This window comes from Pleuronectes platessa, chromosome 4 (genome assembly GCF_947347685.1).
Source record: "Pleuronectes platessa chromosome 4, fPlePla1.1, whole genome shotgun sequence".
Taxonomy (NCBI): domain Eukaryota; kingdom Metazoa; phylum Chordata; class Actinopteri; order Pleuronectiformes; family Pleuronectidae; genus Pleuronectes; species Pleuronectes platessa.
Window position 1 is genome coordinate 29715502 of NC_070629.1, and position 21079 is coordinate 29736580.

The 21079-nt window shown below is 45.4% G+C and overlaps 1 protein-coding gene across 1 annotated transcript in view; it reads left to right on the forward strand.

Annotated features, from left to right (window-relative positions):
- The first annotated feature begins 20052 nt into the window (after positions 1 to 20052).
- adamts3 (ADAM metallopeptidase with thrombospondin type 1 motif, 3) overlaps positions 20053 to 21079 on the forward strand; it is a 54458-nt gene continuing 53431 nt past the window's right edge. The window contains exon 1 of the mRNA XM_053421122.1: positions 20053 to 20150. Within this exon, the coding sequence (XP_053277097.1) occupies positions 20053 to 20150 (98 nt within the window). The remainder of the gene's footprint in view (positions 20151 to 21079) is intronic.

The window sequence follows — 21079 nt, forward strand, 5'->3', positions numbered from 1 at the left end:
TCCCACAGAGACACTGGTCCATGTGCAGGTTCTGGAGCCTCAGAGGAGGACTGGTCTGCTCAGACTGAGTTCCCACAGAGACACTGGTCCATGTGCAGGTTCTGGATCCTCAGAGGAGGACTGGTCTGCTCAGACTGAGTTCCCACAGAGACACTGGTCCATGTGCAGGTTCTGGAGCCTCAGAGGAGGACTGGTCTGCTCAGACTGAGTTCCCACAGAGACACTGGTCCATGTGCAGGTTCTGGATCCTCAGAGGAGGACTGGTCTGCTCAGACTGAGTTCCCACAGAGACACTGGTCCATGTGCAGGTTCTGGATCCTCAGAGGAGGACTGGTGATCCGTGCCCTGTTGTTTCTCTGCTAGCAGCAGATAAAGTAAAGAATTAAAGTCACAAAACATTGAGCATTTTTCTACAAACACAATTTGCATTTTTCCTGCTTTGCGAGAACACAACACTGCTGTGCAATCTGAATATGAATGTGTGTGGATGTGGAAAACGCCTGCAGGCATCTCAGGTTTCATGAGAAGGTGGCAAAAAAGAAACTGAAGATTTGTGTGTTTTTATTCATTTAAGCAACACAATCTTTGGGCTTCGGTTGACAACGAGGACTTCTTACTCAAAGTCCAGGATTAGTTTTTATACAGTTATGATTCATTTACATGTTAAACTGACCTGTTGTCCATATGTTTCCATTGAGAGCAGAATCAGAATCAGAAAGTATTTATTACCAAGTAGGTAATACTACTGACCTACAAGGAATTTGCTCTGGTTATTGGTGCATACAATGAACATAGAAACATAAAAACATAAAAACACAATAAATACAACACACATAAGAAAAGCAATAAAAAGAAACAATATATATTTACTCACTATTTACTTCTTATTTACTCCCTTTTCTAATATTTATACAAAGTAACATTTATTAAGACATAGACATATCTAAATAAAATATATATAATAGATAAAAGATATAAAAAGTGAAGTAACAAGTGAAATGCAAGATGCAAGACAGTGAACAGTGTCAGATTGCAATATGCAAGAAGGCTTGACAGGACACCTCCCCCTCAGTTATATGTAATAACTGTTCTATGAAGCACAAATAATACAATTTAATTGTTGCACCCGTGGAGCTGCTTGTGTATTTACTGCAGAGATGATGAAATGAACTAAAGATAGAAAATTCTTTATTGTCAAGGCAGAAGTTTGTCTTGTTTACCTGTGAAGTAAGTGATAGAACAGATTAATAACACAGCAGGTCACGTCCCAGCAGACGTGTTTAATAGAAATGTTTCAACATAAGACACAGACAAATATGAAAGATTGATAAGAAGGAGAGAGTCTATTAAACCAATTAAGAAGTTTTTCTTTGTCTTGTTTTTGACACTTTTAGAATTCAAACCAGGACACTATGTTAAATGTGAGTAAACAATCAATATGAATGTTTGCTTTACTGAATTTAAAAAGCTTTGTCATGACCTCGAAACTCATGAATTTACAAGTCAAACACTTTATTGAAAGGAAATAACGATTGAACAGTTATGAACCAGTTGAAGCTGTTTCTGAATCCCTGTGGTGCTTTTCATGCTGGAAGAGAAACAGAAGCTCAATGCACTTAGAAAATAGATCTACAGCTAATTCAGAAAGTGTTAAGTTCTTCTCACTATGTTGCAGCATTATATTATATTACATTTATATCATTTGAATGCATCCACTACCCAATATGAACCCGGACATCTCGGCCAGTCGGTGCACAGCTCGGTCCCTTTGACCTGTACCGCAGCCAGCCACCAGGAGGCGATCCAGATGCTTTCAGGATGGAGTCTACTGACTGAAGCAGCAGCCTGACCCAGCTCAGAGACATGTTAGTGGCTGCAGCAGTTCCTGAAGAGTTGTGAACAGAACCAGCTGGACATGGACGGGTCTAGGTTGGAGAGGTGACCCAGAGCCTGAAGGTCACTGAGCTCCACGGATCCTGGGATAGAAGGAGGAACCTCCAGAGGAACATCTGGTTCTAAAACCTTCACGTCTGGTTTCTTCCACACATGAAGGTTTCTCTGTTCATCAGATGAGAGACACTTGTTTCTCACTGTCTCAGCGTCCTCGAGGTGCTAGGACATGTCCAAACAGAGACACTGAGAGGATGCAATGGAGACCCTCACATTTAAAAGACTGTGAATATTCCACAGGTGGGGGGGGGGGGGGGGGGGATCTGCAGTTCAGCCACAGCTCAACCAGTTGACTGTGTGTCTACCCAGCTTCTCCACTTCCTGGTGTTCTGGCTCCACTGGTCTCTCTCTCCAGAGCTCTGATGTCCCTCATCACCCGTGTGAAGCGTTTCTCTTCCTGTTCAGTTCCTGTTGGAAGGTTCACTGGGAGGATTAGTTTGTGTTAGTTTGTGTTAGTTTGTTTGAGCCTCTTGAACCAATCACAGTCCTCTCTGGTGACAGTAAGCCCGGTGTGTTGGAGGGGGGGGGGGGGAGGAGATCCCTGTCGTCAGAAGCACTAATTCCCCACGAAGATTAAACCCCGAGAACAGAAGATGTGTGTCGAGTGCGGGTTGTGGGTCTGCAGCTCGCAGGTTGTTGTCGTTGTTGTCGTGTCCCGTAGCAAAAGGGATTTAGTAAATGGGAACATGCTGGAAGCAGAAGGGGAGGAGAACGCCACCACTGACACGTGGCCCGGGCCCAGAACCACAGACATCTACACACTGCCAGTCAGTTTGTGTGGCGTGTGGGCTGCTCTGGAATCAGTTTGATAAGATTTAGACATACTAAACTAATGTGATGATGAGGGAAAGACACCTGATCCTCACACGTTTATTCTTGTATATTTTTAAACCAGTATTCTATTAAAATACTAGTTTTTTTATTATCCAATTATTGCAGTTATTATCTGTTTGTTTGCTTGTTTATCCATGTCTCCAGAACCGTGTTTGCATTTAAACTTCTAGTTAAAAAATGAATAATGTTCTCTGACTCTATCACATGATATGTATTCATGAGCAGATACACACACTGCTCTGGGTGTATGTTTAAAATATGCATTGTTATAGATAAATATGCAGTTGTGGGGAAACGCTGGCTCGTCTGCTCTAGGTGTTTTTTTTTCTTTTTCTTAATGGTGAACAGTGTGTGGGGGGGGGGGGGGGTTTTACTGCACAGGGAGAAATAATGAGGCCAGCTAATGGAATGTACTGGTTCCCATTCTCCCATATAGTCCCTGATAAGGAATCACACTGGTTTAATTCAGCTCTATAGAGGCACATGGAGTCATTATAGATATTGAGCAGCTGCTGTATGAACCTGGTGCTCGGACTCTTTCTCTCTAACCTGCAGATCCTAGTGTTTATTAAAATGTTGGTTTCATATCGAGGGTCAGGATAACACTGTCCCTCTCTGCAGTTATTATTTATTATATTTTTTTAACTTAGAGTTTATTGGGTGATGCAAAACAGTTTATTTTGACTCAGCAACATGGATATAAAGTTTTTCTATTCGTGATTTTATGGATAAACACACAAACAGCAGGTCTGTCGGGGGTTTGTGATGTTGGCACCGTCCACGTGTGCAGTGAGAGGAACAGTGTTGTTCTGGTACAGCTTGAAATTATGCTTACTCAACTACACACACACACACACACACACACACAAAAAGCCTTACAAAGACTTTTTGATGAAACCCAGTTTAATTGCCTTGTTCACATAATTTGTGGACGTGTTGTACAGCAGCAGAGGAACTGGGCCACGCAGCAGCTTGAGGAGGTGACTCATGCTCGGGTCGGGTGGGAGTTTTCTTTTTCATCTCGTGTTTACAAGCTGACGTGTAAAAACGTGGAGACGAGGCCACGTGACCCGGTTCTGACTCCGCATGGGGGCCCATGAATCCACCTCCTGCACAACCTGGACCCGGTTCAGGTCTCGTTTTCTGCTGAAGTGAGACTCATGAAAGCAGAAGGGGGAGGCGAGGGGGGGGCGAGGGTGAACAGCTCCACTCATTATTCCCCATTGTTTCAGCAGGTTGTGTGACACAGACAGCGGGGGGGCGTTGGGGGGGGGGGGGTCTATGATGTTGAGCTAGAAACTGCAAGAGACGTTCAAACGCTAATGAATTATTGAATAGATTTTCGTTTCCACTCAAAAACCCAAATTGTTCACAGAATAACATTTTGAGGTAAATAAAGATTGAACACTTTTTTAGTTTTGTCTTATTTTCCAGAACTGTTTATTTCCATAGGTCAAAGGGCGTGCGACAGGTCAAGCTGAGAGTGATCGCCCTCTAGTGGACCAGGAGACACACTACCTCAGACGGCCTGATGCACTTGTAGCCTGTATGTTTTAAATTCAAATAACTGGTTACCATCATAATACGAACTTGTCCCCCATTTTCAAATTAATGTTTGGGTTTTTGAATTCCACCAGGGGGCAGGAGTTTATAGAAACGCTTTATTACAATATTCAGTCTTTTGGTTCTTCAGTTATTAAATACTTCACGTGTCTTTGGTGCGAAACAGGAAACGTTCCCTGAGTCTGTCGGCTTCCTGTTCTTCATGAGAACAGTTTGATGAGAGACCTGAGAACGAACTGTACAACCCAGTCCCCTGCAAAGTGTGTTTACACATCACACACAATCGTGTTTTAATGGAAAAACCTAATCACCTGATCGCTCAGAGTGAATCACTTCATTACAGTTTGTCTCCATTGCTTTGGCTCATTTCACGAAACAGAAATGACATTCTCAGAGCTCTAAGTGCAATTGGCAAAATAGCCCATATGGTTCAGCACAACTACATAGATCACCTTCAAAAGGTCATATCTCACCCAAAACAGTTAACTCAAGTTTCAAAACCAAATCATTTTCTCATATAAATAGTCAGTGCCCCCAAAATGAAAAGTCCCTTTGGCATTGTGTAAACACTACAGGTCAAAATGTTTAGATGTTTTGTCAGTATGGCAGTGGACCATAGAAATATCCCTCATGTGCACATTTCAATCTTGGCTCAGTCCTTGAATGGTCACTGAATGGTTACAGTAGATGTTTTCTTTCCAGAATATTATGTGTATCAAACAGAAAAAAGATTTATTCAAGGTTTCACATAAAATATGTTTATTGAACTCATACTGCCATGGAAATTGTTACAGTAATTGCCATACATCGTGCTTACAGTAACAGAAAATGTGTACAGCACAATATACTGTCAAACAATAAGCACATCAAAACTAAAATTTGGTATAGTGAGATATGACCTTTTGAAGGTGATCTATGTAGTTGTGCTGAACCATATGGGCTATTTTGCCAATTGCACTTAGAGCTCTGAGTCATTTCTGTTTCGTGAAATGAGCCAAAGCAATGGAGAACAACTGTAATATTTAAATACTTAATATTTACATACTTTATATTTTAATTTACATGTATTGTTATATGTCCTATGACCCCTAAGGAGTTTAATTAACTGTTAAATGTGTGTGGACCCTAAAGGAAGTGATGCAGCTCACACATGGGGACACTGCTCTTCTCCCATTGGCTCACCGACCTGGGGCCCCTCTATGTGAGCTCCAGTCTGTCTCGGCCGGCCCCTCTGGCCCCTCTGGCCCCTCGGCCCCTCTGGCCCCTCTGGCCCCTCTGGCCCCCCCACCACCAGGTCCTGAGGTCTGTGTTCCGATGCACTTTGACGTCTCTCTTCCATTTGATGAACACTTCCTCCAGGGGAAACACCTCTCACCCAGTTTACTGCCTCACGAGCCTCACTGGAACCAGTAAGGCTTCTCTCATGTTGTACCGACGTGGAGACGAGTTGAACACAATGAGCATCGATGAAGTTTCTGAGTTAAACTTACTAACACGAGTGTTTTCCTGCTGGTTGAGTCTCTGTGGAGCTGCTGCTGCTGAGACTCGTTGAAATTCACAGACTGTCAGTGGCTCTGCTGGTTCCATTTCCTTGGTAACAGCAGAGAGATGGATGGGACTCCACTGGTTGGACGCCCGACTCCCGAGAAACCAGTCCGTCATTAAGATGGGGAGAAAACACCTGGCAACATAAAAGTCGTGAAACATCTTCTGCTGAGAGTCGGACTCGGTTGGAACTTTGTAATGAGAGCAGAAGAAACTAAAAAGATGTTTTATTTCAAAAGGAACCAGTAAAAGAAAGTGGTGTCGTGTTGGGTCATGATGGGAATTAATGGATCAAGCTCAGTTTTGCTTTCACAGGTAACGAGGCAGATTATAAATGAGGGGAAACATTATTTATTACTCGTGAAAACTGCAGATCAACAAAGAGACGACATGAATTCTGTGAAAGTGGTTCAATCATCACTCTTCATAATCACTATCAAGCAGCAGGGGGGTTGTAAATATGATATACTCTGAATCAGGAAGTTGAATGTACCTTTATATTAGTCGCTTTTCAGTTTATGTATATTTTTTGTCAGTTTTAGTGTGTTTAACATTATTTGTTATATTTATTCTATTATGTTTCCACGGAGTCTGTTTTGTCAAATCAAATATCCACCCACCCACTTCTCCTTATCTGAAGTCGGGTTGGAAGGGGGGGTGGGGGGGGGGGGGGGGGGGGGGGGGGGCTCAGAATGTCCCTGTCCTTTGCGACGCTGTCCTCCTGAGTCGATCCCAGGTCAGTTTGGATAATAATCCCATTTCTGAGTCCACCTCGGGGTGTAGATGAGCCCAGAGCCCCTCAGAGGAAGGAGCCCAGGAGGAATCCTGATCAGAAACCAGAACCTCCTCGACTCCCAGCTCCCTCTTAACGTCCCCCCTGTCTCTGAGGCTGAGGCCTGGACGACCCTGGACTCAGGACGGGAGCTGAGGGACAGTTTCTCACCTCGGCTCCGACTCGTCACAACGAGCTGATCTGAGTTCTTCACACGTCTGTGATCTCCTGCTCCGTTCTCCAGCTCCTCTGAAACAACGTCCCACCACTCTGAAACTCCTTTTAGAACTTTTAGAGACAATAAAGTTAAAGTTGAACTATGCACGTATTATTACTATAGGTTCCACTTTGTCCATTTGGCTTTGATCCTGAGACGTCTATCATATCACATGACCTCGATACAAACACGATGCAAAAAGGTTTTTTAAGGTTTCTCACATTTTGACTCAAAACTCTTCTTTCTTGACCTTTTGACCTTCACCAGTTCACTAACTAGTGTCATTACAAGGTCAATTCAGAGGTTTTCTGAAGCTTCTTACTTTGAACATCAGGAATAAGACCAAAGTTAAATGTTGGAAAGTTATCAACACAGGGACAAAATCCATTAGTGACCTGTAAAACACAAAATATGAACTTTTGAAAAGAAATTAAAACATTATTGGGCTGAACCTACGATTTTCTTTTCTTAAATGGATATTTTTCTAATCAACACATTCGGATGATCTCTGTGAAGTGTTTGTTGTGTTGATGCCTTCAGGCGTCCACTGGAGGACAGACGGTAAACACACAATTCAGGCAGATTAATGACGGCTGCACAATTAAACCGGCAATTAAAAAAATTAAACTGTGTAACACATTTGCACAGTCTGAGGATAACAAGAATTCCATCAAGTTCAAGTTAATAAGAAAACATAAACTCTTTTATAAATATCTAGAGATTGAGAAAAAGACAAATACAACCAAGTGTTGAAATATAAAACTAGGATTTAGAAAATAACCCCTTTTTTTCATAATCAGTTTTTTCTTTAATTTCTATCCTGTAAATAACAGTGTCTCATATGAGCTGATAACTAGATGTATTGATTTGTCGTGACTGGTTTTGACAATATAACTGGAGCTCACATCTCACACTCTGGAATAGATGAGCGTATTTAATCTGTTTACACTTTGTATCACTTCATTCATATGCATATGGAAACCCATCAGTGTCACCTCTTCTCCCTCGGTCTAATTGTTTATCTCTAGTTTCCTGTGTAGCCGCGGCCACGCTGACGTCAGAGCAGCCGAAGACACAACAGCAAATAAATGGTTTCCACTTAGGAGGGGGGGGGGGGGCTCCCATTCACAATCTGACAGCCACGTTTTAAATTATGTCAAATCCCAGCCCTCCCCTCCCTCTGCTGGAATGTCTCCTTTAGCACAGGGGAATTTTATTGCCCTACCTTCCCTCTGCTGGGGGAGGGGGGGGGGGGGGGGGGGGGGGACAAAACCCAGCGCTGACCCCGGGGGGGGCATCTGCTGCGCCCACCACCGAGATGCACATTGTGTCTCTGGAATAACTTCGCTGTCAGACGTCACGAGTCATTGTCTCGGGCCTTTTTGTGTCTCGGGGACAAAGCGTGAGAGAGAGAAAGGAAAACAATCCAGATGCCTCCTCTGAACTGCCCCGGCTTGCCCCCTTTTATAAGGCGAGTGGGGGGGGGCTTTGTTCCGGTGCGCTGATAGTTGTCCTTTTAGAGAAACCTACTCTGAGAGCACATACCTATGTCTTGTAATTGGGTTAGCCTGATGTCCCCCCTCGTCCTGATGTCCCCCTCGTCCTGGACCCCTGACAGCTCCGTCCCCGGCCCTGGAGCCAAGTGTTCCTCTTCTCCCACTGGGCACCAGTCGCCTCAGCTCCAGGCAGCACAGGCTGTAATTAAGGGATTTCTAAACAATGGGCTTTCAACACAAATATCAGTTTAGTTTTCTCACGTCTGCTTTTTGTAAATATCATTTGCTCGTGCGACAGCAAAAAAACTGCAAAGACAAAAGCTCATTGTGTTTCACTCGACCCCGCGTGGCCTCGTTTCAAACATTATGGTTATCAGGTGAAGGAAGATGTTTTTAAACCGTTGAAGAAAACAAACCAGAAAGAATACTAATACAAGTTAAATGTATTCTACCTTCAATAATATATGTAAGAAAAGTAATATCAGTAAACTGTTGTCAAATATGAAAAATAAGAGTTAGTGTTCCACAGACAAATGTGTAAATATATAACTTTAAACAGTGTGGTTCTCCAGTGATGTCCAATAGAAGGGTCGGGTCCTCCAGAGGGTCATCAGCTCAAATGTGCATATCTTATTATTTATTATTAAGTTCTTCTAATGTCTTTCTCTTTAAAATATGGATCTGCAATATTAATAACTTCCTATCTACAGCTGACAGAAAAAAAAAAGTTTGCCCCTGAAATGTGTTTGAATGATTTGTAAAAATTTGCCTTGAAGTACTTATGTGCAGCACATGTGTAAAGTTACATTTCACCACTGCATGTTCACTAATGAAGTTCAGCAGAGTGTGTGTGTGTGTGTTGGAGGGGGGGGGGGGGGGGGTGTTCATGAGAACAGCAGAACTAGAGGCGACCTGCAGTTTGTGATCTGCTGATTTCTTCTGACTCAGCGATTCCTGTGTCACTGTTTTGTAAACATTGAATACACATGATTCTGTTTGTTCCAGTCTCACATGCTGTTTCTCCTGAGTGACAGACGATGGGTGAGAAGACGTTGTTTCCACACCTGGAAGCAGAACAACATCTGTTCCCTCCATCGATGTCCTCACAACACTTCTTCCTCAGACCTACATGAAGGAGAAACTATAAAACCCCTCCCTGTAGCCACTCGAGGGAAATGTTTTATCACTCCATCTGCATAAAAATCCCATTTCGGGCTCTCAAGCCTGTTTTTAATTTCCTGCATGTGACCCACGGCCGATTGTAACAGCATCTTATTTGGATCCGTGGCTGCGAGGGGGCCAGATGTTGGAGGGTCTGTGTCTCTGCAGCAGGTCGGGGATGAACAGGATGTTGATGAACCAACAGACCAGGAAACCAGGACTCCTGCTTCTCCTCCAGCTGCTCTCGTGTTCTCATCATCACTCAACCCTTCATCCACACAGGTGTGTTTCAGCTTTAAGATAAAAAACGATCTCCGTCCAAATGAGCGTTTTTAGAATCAGTAGTTATCCCAGTCACGTCCACTGGTTGTGAGCCAGTGAGCAGAACACCCAGTTAGTTTCCCAGTTAGTGAAGATATCCACAGGTGAGATGAGGGATGAGTTTCTTCTCGATCTGCTGGAGGCAGCGTTTCCAAACTTGACCTCCAGGGTCTTGTTGACAGGAGGAAACGTTGCCTTGCTGATGTGATGTGGATGCAGCTCATTGAGGAGGCGGTGTGCATGTGAAGAGAGAGAGACAGTAATTGTCTCTGCCCACGTTTTCCCTGGCGTCCTTCACGTCGGCGTGAGGATGTTGTGAAGATGCACCTCCAGAGAAGAGGCGGCAGCGTTGTAATCAGCGAAGCTCCAACTTCCCAACTTGCAAAGTTTCTTTTGAGAAGTTTTGCCAATGTGGAAATGTCCTCTAATTGGCTGCAGAGGCTCTGATGGTTTCCTGCTCGGTTCATTCTTCCTCTTCCATTTCCCTGGAGAAGAAGACGAGCACTCATGCATTGGAAGTGAACAGATGAGTTTGGAGCCCGGACAAAAGGATCCTTCTGTCGGACGTGGATCCTGAGACCTCGGTCTGTCCCTTCAGGACTCTCCGTCTCCGTCCCCTCGTCCTGCCTGGTTGTTCTCACCTGTCTGCGTCGGCCTGTCTCTTCCTCTCCCCCGGTGGTGAAGCCATCGGGTGGTCACATGTTCCAACGATCCGGGTTTCATTATCTGCAGGCAGCTCAGCTCCAGACCACAGACACAAACAAACAAACAAACAAACAAACAGCAGCAGCAGCGTCATTCGCTCTGAATCATTTCATGAATCCTTCAGCTGAATGAGAAGCTGGTTTCATGTCATCACGGAGAGGAGGGGGGGGGGGAGGTGAACAGAATGTCTGGACACAGACCTGTAACGGCCCTTTCGTTGTGCCCAATAAAAGTTGTGATATATGATCATGTGTCCTCCATGTGTGATATCGACTCCCATCACTCTGACAGCTCAGACTCCCAGTGTGAGCCACAGAGGGGTGGGGGGGGTCCAGTGAACAGGTGAGTGTGTAGATAACGGCTTGTTGACAAAATGTCACTGGAGCACATCAGATATGGTTTATTGGAGCCGATGCAAATATTAGGAAGTAAAACATTTGTTATACCAATACAGAAGTGGAAGGATTTAACAAAAACAAATGGTTATGATTAGTAAGATGTTATCAAATATAATTGAGGCTTTAAATAATCTTTTTCATGAATAACTTTTAAAAAGGAAGCACAAATGTTATTAAATATTTAGAAGTTGGAAGTGAACACTGATACCAACATGTCGAACCGTCTCTGGTAAATATTCCCTCTTGATAAAACGTGGCAGCGTGTATCTATATTGATGAGCCTTGTTTGTTAATCATTATTTTTTAATGTGAACCTGATTAAATTACACATGAATATTTCAAATGAGATGATATCAGAGCTGATTTTAATTAACAAAATCTAAAAGTCCTCCCTCGAGTCCTGTCGGGCAGACGCCATCTTTCTGCTCACAGTTAAAATAAAACAGTGTTTGTAACATTTCCCTTTTAAAGCTGCGTTAATGACGTGTTCCGCTTCATAATCCAAACGCCCGATGATGAAACCTTCAAACTGTGTGAACTATGAAAGTAGTCGTGGGATTTAAAAAGGTCAAAACTTTATAATTGAAGGGTTTTTTGCTTTCAAGTGTCGAGTTAAGTCAAATCTTCCAGGAGTCAAATCTAAATGACGGAGGCAGCGGTGAGCCGGCAGCTTGTCCGTCTCCTGAGAGACGAGCATGAGACGAGCTGCCTGAGACAAGACGGACCAATCACAGCTGCTATGGTCTTGGTTTAGTAACGTCTCTATGAGGACGCCTGTCAGAGACGACTCAGGGCAGAAGCATTAATTCATCAGGAGTGTTTTCACTGCACAGTTTGACATGGGTCAAAATCAACCCAGTCAAACAGAATCCATTCAAAAACAATGTCTAAGGTCTTGATCTTGAACCATTTGACCCAGTATAGATAGATAGATAGATGGATACTTTATTAATCCCGTGGGAAATTCAGAAATATGCCATTTTTAGCCCGATTTTCCTCTAGGGGCCAAATTTTATAACTCACCAACCACAGCCCCCGATTGGAGCCTAGTCGTTGTTCGATAGGCGGTAACCAATCACAGACACGTTTCCTCCTCTGACCCGATGTCTTGATGGCTAAATATGTAGAAGAATGTGTGGCAGCCAATCAGAGCGCAGGATGCAAGAGACCAGACAAACCAGTTGGTGGTTTCTCCTGGTGAAGAAGGAGGAGGGACTGGCCTCCTGTCATATTGTATGAAATAATAAAGAGAGCAAGACTCTGGATCGCAAGTTGTGTAGTGTGTGTACTGCATCACAATTCTGTGACTTTAAAAGTGTATATATATATATACTTGTCTTGATGTTTATAGCTTGTGATCTGTATTCTAAATATTCTGTCTTCAGAACTGATGTGAGACCAGTTTGATCCCTTTTAGGTTCTCAACGTATGCCTGTGCCTCTGAGCAAGGCCTCTCAGCTCTGCACCAAGACACTGCTCTGCTGAAAAACACCAGAGTCAGAGAAGAACAACTCAATCTGTCTCAGTGTAGAGGAATCAAAGGGACCGCTGCAGGGAGGAGGTCAAGCGCCGCTGCAGCTCTCTGGGAGAAAGAGAGTTACTGACAGTGGGTGGAAAAGTTTATCTTCCCTTCTGAGCATCAACACAAGAGGTCAACAGAAGAGCTAAAGGTCAAACCAGCCTGGACAGCTTTGGGCTCAGAGGCTCTGGTTTGCTCAAGGTAAAGTAAAAAGAAGTCAAACTCACTAAGTAAGAACAATGTTACTTTAAACCTTTTATAGCATAGAGGTTAGTAAATCTGTGTTTTTAAACAGACAGCGCTCACACTCGCAGACGGCTGCTAGCTAACATGACTAGCATCATAGCACGGGTGTTATTGATGGTGAGCAGGTGACAGGTGTTTGTTCTTAGAGACGTCGAATAGGGTCGAGTGTTAGCGTGTAACATGTTGGGATGACTGACCATCAGAGCTGGAGACGTCTCGTTCTGCAAGTGTCTGGAGGACGAGGGACTAACATGAGGGAACAGGAAGGAACATGAGGGAACATGAGGGGACAGGAAGGATCATGAGGGAATGTGAGGGAACATGAAGGACCATGAGGGAACAGGAAGGAACATGAGGGAACATGAGGGAACATGAAGGAACGTGAGGGAACAGGAAGGATCATGAGGGAACATGAGGGAACAGGAAGGAACATGAGGGAACATGAGGGGACAGGAAGGATCATGAGGGAACGTGAGGGAACATGAAGGACCATGAGGGAACAGGAAGGAACATGAGGGAACATGAGGGGACAGGAAGGATCATGAGCGAACATGAGGGAACATGAAGGAACATGAGGGAACAGGAAGGAACATGAGGGAACAGGAAGGATCATGAGCGAACATGAGGGAACATGAAGGAACATGAGGGAACAGGAAGGAACATGAGGGAACAGGAAGGATCATGAGCGAACATGAGGGAACATGAAGGAACATGAGGGGACAGGAAGGATCATGAGCGAACATGAGGGAACATGAAGGAACATGAGGGAACAGGAAGGAACATGAGGGAACAGGAAGGACCATGAGGGACCATGAGGGAACATGAGGGAACATGAGGGAACATGAGGGAACATGAAGGACCATGAGGGAACATGAGGGAACATGAAGGAACATGAAGGAACATGAAGGAACATGAAGGAACATGAGGGAACTTGAAGGAACATGAGGGAACAGGAAGGATCATGAGCGAACATGAGGGAACATGAAGAAACATGAGAGAACATGAGAGAACATGAAGGAACATGAAGGAACATGAGGGAACATGAAGGAACATGAGGGAACATGAAGGATCACGAGGAACTAACATGAGGGAACATGAAGGAACATGAGGGAACATGAGAGAACATGAGGGAACATGAAGGATCATGAGGAACTAACATTAGGGAACATGAGAGAACATGAGGGAACATGAAAGATCATGAGGAACTAACATGAGGGAACATGAGAGAACATGAGGGAACATGAAAGATCATGAGGAACTAACATGAGGGAACATGAAGGAACATGAGGGAACTTGAAGGAACATGAGGGAACAGAAGGAAGAAACAGGTCTGTGTGTCATAGAGGAGTGAAACTTCATTTTCTGTTCTGGGAGACATCTCTAAGTTTTCAGAAAAAGTTTCTAGAGGCATCTATATTAGTGTGTAAAGTTGTGTGTGTGTGTGTGTGTGTGTGTGTGTGTGTGTGTGTGTGCGTGTGTGTCTGTGTGTGTCAGCCCTTTCAGTTAAGGATGTGACTCCTTCCCCTGTAGAAGCTGAAGTCAAACCCGATCTCTCTCCTCCTTCTGACTTACAGTTCACCGGCTGGAGGTGTTTAATGTCTGCTTCATGTGATGACATCAATATTTATGAACGTCATTGTTATTCACAAAGTGAATTCTACATTGACCTTCGATGGAGACGTTCATCATGATGTCCTCCAGGCCTTCAGCTCTGTCTGCCTGCTCTCACTTCTCTGTGTTATCATCACTCACCTCCTCCAGTGTTCACTTCTTAAATCTGGAGTCATGACTTCTGTTCCTCTGAGAGAGAGAGAGAGAGAGAGAGAGAGAGAGAGAGAGAGAGAGAGAGAGAGAGAGAGAGAGAGAGAGAGAGAGAGAGAGATGAGCTGTCTGTAATGAGGTGAGAGATCAGGAGAGAGCAGTTCACATTATTGCAAATGACCAAGGACGCCCCCTAACCTGATGTTCCAGCAGCTCTCGCCCTCTGGAGAGCTTCACTCAACTCGGCTCCTCTCACTTTTTGGGAATAAATACATTTTAAACCGATTTTCTCTGTTTCACGTGTTTTAAAAATGTGAGAGAATAACACGGAGAATGGATTTTATTTTTTATTAATTGTCATTATGCTAATGAGGGTTATAGTGCACATTGAACATGTTCCACATCTGGAAAACTTTCTCTCAGCTGATCATCATCATAATAATAAAAACACATTTTAAATGTTTTTAAGTGAATCACAACCATGGTTATGATTTATAGACACATTACAGAATATGAGGGTTTGTTTGGGTTTAATCTAATATTGTGGCATATGAAAGAAAATGAAACATTTATAAAATGAATGATGGTTGTAAGTGTAACTGTCAGCTGACATGGATTGTGGTTTGTTATAAATGTGTTGTAGTCACTGGTTGTGATGTGGAGCAGTCGGTTCACAGCCAAGTCAGGACATCGGATTATTGTGTTACTGTGAAGCTAAATTATTAAATTTACAATTAATGTTGAGCCGCCTTACTCATCATGTCCTGGGATGAGGGAATGATCCTCCTCCTCCTCCTCCTCCTCTTCCTCCTCCTCCTCCTCCTCCTCCTCTTCCTCTTCTCCTCCTCCTCCTCCTCCTCCTCCTCCTCTTCCCTCCTCCTCCTCCTCCTCCTCCTCTTCCTCCTCCTCTTCCTCCTCCTACTCCTCTCCTCTTCCTCCTCCTCCTCAATCGTCCCTTCATGTGTTTGGGTTAAGAATATAATTATTGATGATATCAATTAGGTATTTTATGTAATAATGTGTGGATATTGAGCTGCCTGTCTGTGATCCTCCTCCCCTTCCTCCTCCCCTTCCTCCTCCTCCTCCTCCTCCTCCTCCTCCTCCTCCTCCAGGTTAAGTACACATGGTTATTGATGTAACTATTATGTATAAACTGAGCAGACAATCTTATCCTGAGGGGATGAAGTTCGGGGTTTAGGACCCTCCTCCTCCTCCTCCTCCTCCTCCTCCTCCTCCTCCTGCTCCCCCTCTTCCTCCTCCATTTCTCCTCCAGGTAGAGTACACAGTATTATAGATGTAACTACATAACTGTATGTGGTTACGTATAAACTGAGCAGACCATCTCATCCTGAGGGGATGAAGCTAGTGATTTGGGACCCTCCTCCTCCTCCTCCTCCTACTCCTCCTCCTCCTCCAGGTTAAGTACACAGGGTTATTGATGTAACTATTATGTATAAACTGAGCAGACAATCTTATCCTGAGGGGATTAAGTTCGGGGTTTAGGACCCTCCTCCTCCTCCTCCTCCTCCTCCTCCTCCTCCTCCTCCTCTTCCTCCTCCTCCTCCTCCTCCTCCTCCAGGTTAAGTACACAGGGTTATTGATGTAACTATTATGTATAAACTGAGCAGACCATCTTATCGTGAGGGGATGAAGTTCGGGATTTGGGACCCTCCTCCTCCTCCTCCTCCTCCTCGTCCACCATGTGTCCAGGCAGGAGGAAGGAGAGGGCAGGCTGACGTCACACAGGGTTGGCCTTGTCGTGTATTAGACAGAGGAGTCAAAGTGCCAGAGCTTCACACTGTAGCTCTGTCCAGAGGCAGAGGGGATGTCCTACAGCCCCGCCAGCAGAAACCTTCTGACCCAACCAGACAAACCACTGAGTGACACCAGTGCGCTTCACTTCACCTCCAACCAAACTACCACTTGGTAGTTTTTTAACTTTTTCTAACTTACACCAGACGCGCCGCCTCCTCATCCGTGCGAGGTTTTGAATGAGCCGGGGAACGCGCGCGCCTCCACTCCTCTGTCCTCTGTCCTCTGACCTGTGACGCCGGGACACAGTCTGTCCCGTTAGGACTCGTGATGGCTGCGCTGTCACTCGCGATGCTGCTGCTCGCGGGACTCTCATGGACTTCAGCTGACAAGGTGAGTGGCACGTCGCGTGCGCGTCTCTCTCTCTCTCTGTGCGCGCGATCGGAGCGAAACTTTGTTCACGTTTGTTCCAAAGCGCGCACAGTGCGTTCCTCTGTGAGGCGCGTGAGCTCAGCTCGTTACGTAACACGTGTGCACCAGAGGCATTTTGTTAAAGTTGTAAAGTGAGAGCTGCTGTTGCGCACCTCAGCCTCGCACTGTGATTCCTGCTGTCCCAGCTAACGGGCTCTTTCTCTCCCCCCCCCCCCCCCCCCCCACCACAGGCTGGTGAAGCTGACCGACAGGGTGAGTTGATCATTTCTCCTCTGGGGCTTTACCATCACATCCAACTTGTGAGAAAAACGTTGCTCCTGAAAGTCAGGAGGACACTGACATCAAAGTGGGAGGGGAGAGTGTGAGAGGAGCCCACCACTCCCCCTGCACGCACACACACACACAGACACACACAGTCACCCACACACACACAAATATTACACGAGCAAACTGCTTCAAGGGCTTTGTTATACAGGAAAGAAAATTCCACCTCTAAATCCTGCACATCTGTTCTCCATTGAGCGTCTCAGAAGTAAGTGAGCTGCTACAGTGTCCACGTAGGATCCTTTTACATCCGCCGTTATCTGCAGCACCTCGGGGCCTTCACACAGGAGGGTGACACTGGGCCGTGGAGCACTTTTCAGTCTCATGCAGCCTGTAGCCAGTGTCCTGCAGCCTGTAGCCGGTCTCCTGCAGCCTGTAGCCGGTCTCCTGCAGCCTGTAGCCGGTCTCCTGCAGCCTGTAGCCGGTCTCCTGCAGCCTGTAGCCGGTCTCCTGCAGCCTGTAGCCGGTGTCCCGCAGCTGTAGCCGCTCTCCTGCAGCCTGTAGCCGGTCTCCTGCAGCCTGTAGCCGCTCTCCTGCAGCCTGTAGCCGGTCTCCTGCAGCCTGTAGCCGGTCTCCTGCAGCCTGTAGCCGGTCTCCTGCAGCCTGTAGCCGGTCTCCTGCAGCCTGTAGCCGGTCTCCTGCAGCCTGTAGCCGGTCTCCTGCAGCCTGTAGCCGGTCTCCTGCAGCCTGTAGCCGGTGTCCCTGCAGCCTGTAGCCGGTGTCCTGCAGCCTGTAGCCCGTCTCCTGCAGCCTGTAGCCGGTCTCCTGCAGCCTGTAGCGGTCTCCTGCAGCCTGTAAGCCGGTCTCCTGCAGCCTGTAGCCGGTCTCCTGCAGCCTATAGCCGGTCTCCTGCAGCCTGTAGCCGGTCTCCTGCAGCCTATAGCCGGTCTCCTGCAGCCTGTAGCCAGTCTCCTGCAGCCTGTAGCCGGTGTCCTGCAGCCTGTAGCCGGTCTCCTGCAGCCTGTAGCCGGTGTCCTGCAGCCTGTAGCCCGTCTCCTGCAGCCTGTAGCCGGTCTCCTGCAGCCTGTAGCCCGTCTCCTGCAGCCTGTAGCCGGTCTCCTGCAGCCTGTAGCCGGTCTCCTGCAGCCTGTAGCCGGTCTCTTGCAGCCTGTAGCCCGTCTCCTGCAGCCTGTAGCCCGTCTCCTGCAGCCTGTAGCGGTCTCCTGCAGCCTGTAGCCGGTGTCCTGCAGCCTGTAGCCGGCCGGTGTTGGCTGCTATCAGCCATGGAGAGCAGCCACTACCACAAGTCAGGCTGGTTTTCTGTTATTCTGCAACTCAAAGTCAGTGTTTCTGATGTGAGAACAGTCAGAAGAACAGATTTCTGTGACTTTAGGATGAGGTTGTTAGTTTCCTCTGGTTTGACTCGGTGGACAAATTGCCCAACTTGAGGTATTTCCCCCAAAAATCCAGCAGAAGCATCTTGAGGAAGCTCGTACGGACCAGTTTCTAAGCTCCAGAGGCCTCATTGAACTGGGATCCCGTTCCCACCACTAAAACACCTCTTCAGAATTGATTCATGCTTCTACTGGGACCACCTCCTCCACTCAGGGGACCGGTGTTAGGTTTGTTCTCCACGAGTGATTTGCACAAAGGGAGAAAATGAATCAGAGTCTGATTTAACTAAACTGTTTGAAAACACCACAAGAGAGTTTGTGTCTTTCACATATTTTCTCCTGCTTGTGTTAAAGTTTCCTTTGGGTACAAACTAAATCCCCGACTGGTCCCAACCTGTTGTTTAAGACCTGCACAGAGAGCCCCCCCCCCCCCCCCCCCCACACCCCAGCTGTGTTAGATCCATAATGAAATAAACCTCCGTCTCAGTTACATTTGAGAGGAGATGGCCGTTTACACAGTTAAGAAAACTCCCTCAGCTGCTCCGGGGTCTGTCTGCAGGTTGGTGTCCCGGTGGACTGAGAGGACGTGTTTCACCAATTTCCTGTCCATCCGATTCCCTCTTGACGTCTGTCCCCTCACAGGAGACACTCTCTCATGTCCCCGAGACAACAACTGACGCTGCCACGTTTGTTATGATGAAGTCTGCGGCTCGACTGCAGCAGCGGCTCTGAGATCTGAAGCTCTGAAGTTCTTTATTTACTCTCTGAGATCATAATGTCTTCAGATCATCATGTTTAATGTTTCTTGTTTTTTAAGTGTGGAATAATTCAGACAATCGACCAATCAAGGCCATTTGATCGGCAGATGTGCAGAGGTGTGAAAGTGGACTAGGATGCAAACAGGAAGTGGTCAGACTCAGACTTATCTAAACACACCTTCATCTTGGAGGTCAGGTGACGTCTGGGTGAAGTCTTTGTGGTTCCCAGCACGTTGAGGTGATGCGTCACTGACTCATGGTGCCCGAGGACAGTTGTGTGTGTGTCACAGCTGTGTCGATTTCTGCCTCAGCCGAAGTGGTTGTTGGGTTTTTCGATTAAGGTCTGAGAACAGAGAGCTGCTCAACACTCCTCTGCAGATGGAGAGATGCTTCACATCGGAGGCTGAGAGACGGTTTTCTCCTCCAAACTCTGAAATGAAAGCGACAGACGACAGTTTCTTATTGGTTGTTTGCTTGTGAAGTGGCTCTGCTAACTCTGCTCAGTGTGGTCACTACACAATATGACAAAGAAACAACAAGAGCCAGAGGATAGGGAAGAATAATCCAGATAAATAAATATAATTGTTGGAGCTCAAAGTTCCACTGAATTTGGCAGAATTCTCATTCACCAACAAGCAAACAAACAAATAAACTTTTATAACTTTAGTCGCTGCTTCACACCTGGAGGGTTTTTTAACTTAAGCTGCAACAAAGACCTGGGAGTGGAAATAGATGTGTGGCTCACAAGCATCTTAGACTCAATTTACACTTATATACTTTTATATTAGATTCAAAATGAACAGTTCCAGTTCCATTAACACTTTAATTGAGGTAAAACTTCTGCTAAGTGTTAAAAAGTGGTGAAGACGCTTGTTTCAATTAGTCTCAGGAGACATTTCTGTAGTTGTCCAACCAGCGAGCGAAGTCTCCGTCATGTGATGTCCTGTCCGTGGCGTCTGTAACCATGGCCACAGAGACGGAGAAGAACCACAGTCTGTGGCCTCGTCTTTTCTCCGGGGACAAAAGACGTCCTGTTGAAAAGACCGAGGAGAAGACGGCACAGTGAAGTCTCCTCTGAAGTGACAGCAACAGTTGCTTTCCTTCTTTTTCTCGGTCACTTGCCACTTGGCCTCGGAGTTAATAACTTTTTTTGGAATAATTTGAAGGTTGGACTAGAAAGTGCTTTGTGGACTTCTCTCTGTGTGTCTGTGCTTCTCTGTGTCTGTGCTTCAGTGTGTCTGTGCTTCAGTGTGTCCGTGCTTCAGGCACAGACACAGAGAGAAGACTCTGTTATTCTCTGGTTCTAATTTGACCAAGATAAATGGATTTCAATCCCAGGCTGCAGGACAATAACAGAGGGTCTTTTATTTTGCCTGTTGAATGCTTTTAATGTGAAGAAGTCTCCTTAGCATTAACTTAAAACTCTCGTTTAACCGTGTAAAGAGTTTAACAAACTAAACTGTTGAGATGTATTTAATGAGATAAACTAAATCTGAACCTATAAAAGCACAGAATAGAGATTATTACTGTATTTAAAATGAATTCAAGAGCAGTTTCCCTCTTTTATATTCCATTAAATAAAATGTTTTATAAAAGTAGAGGGATGTTTTTCCAAAGACAAACTTTGGTTCTTGCTATTTTGTCATAAAATCCAGATAGAATTTTTATAGAAAATGTCTGAAATCCAATATCTCATATTCCATATTCTCTGCTTTTTGAGAGTCTCAGGGTTTTAGACCAGTGTGCCATGTAAACAGTCAATGACAAGAGATTGAGCAAAATATAATCTCAAAAACCATCAAACAATATATATCAACGTGTTGTCGTGCCCTTATTGTGGAGACATAACTGTTTGTGTTGAGTTTTCAGGACATTGTAGGAGTGAATGTACAGAAATGATATTTTATCAGCCCTGGGCCTCCTGAGATTGAACCTCTCTAATGAACTCTTCCCTTATAAATCTATTCCACCAACTTTCCCACAAAATAGCA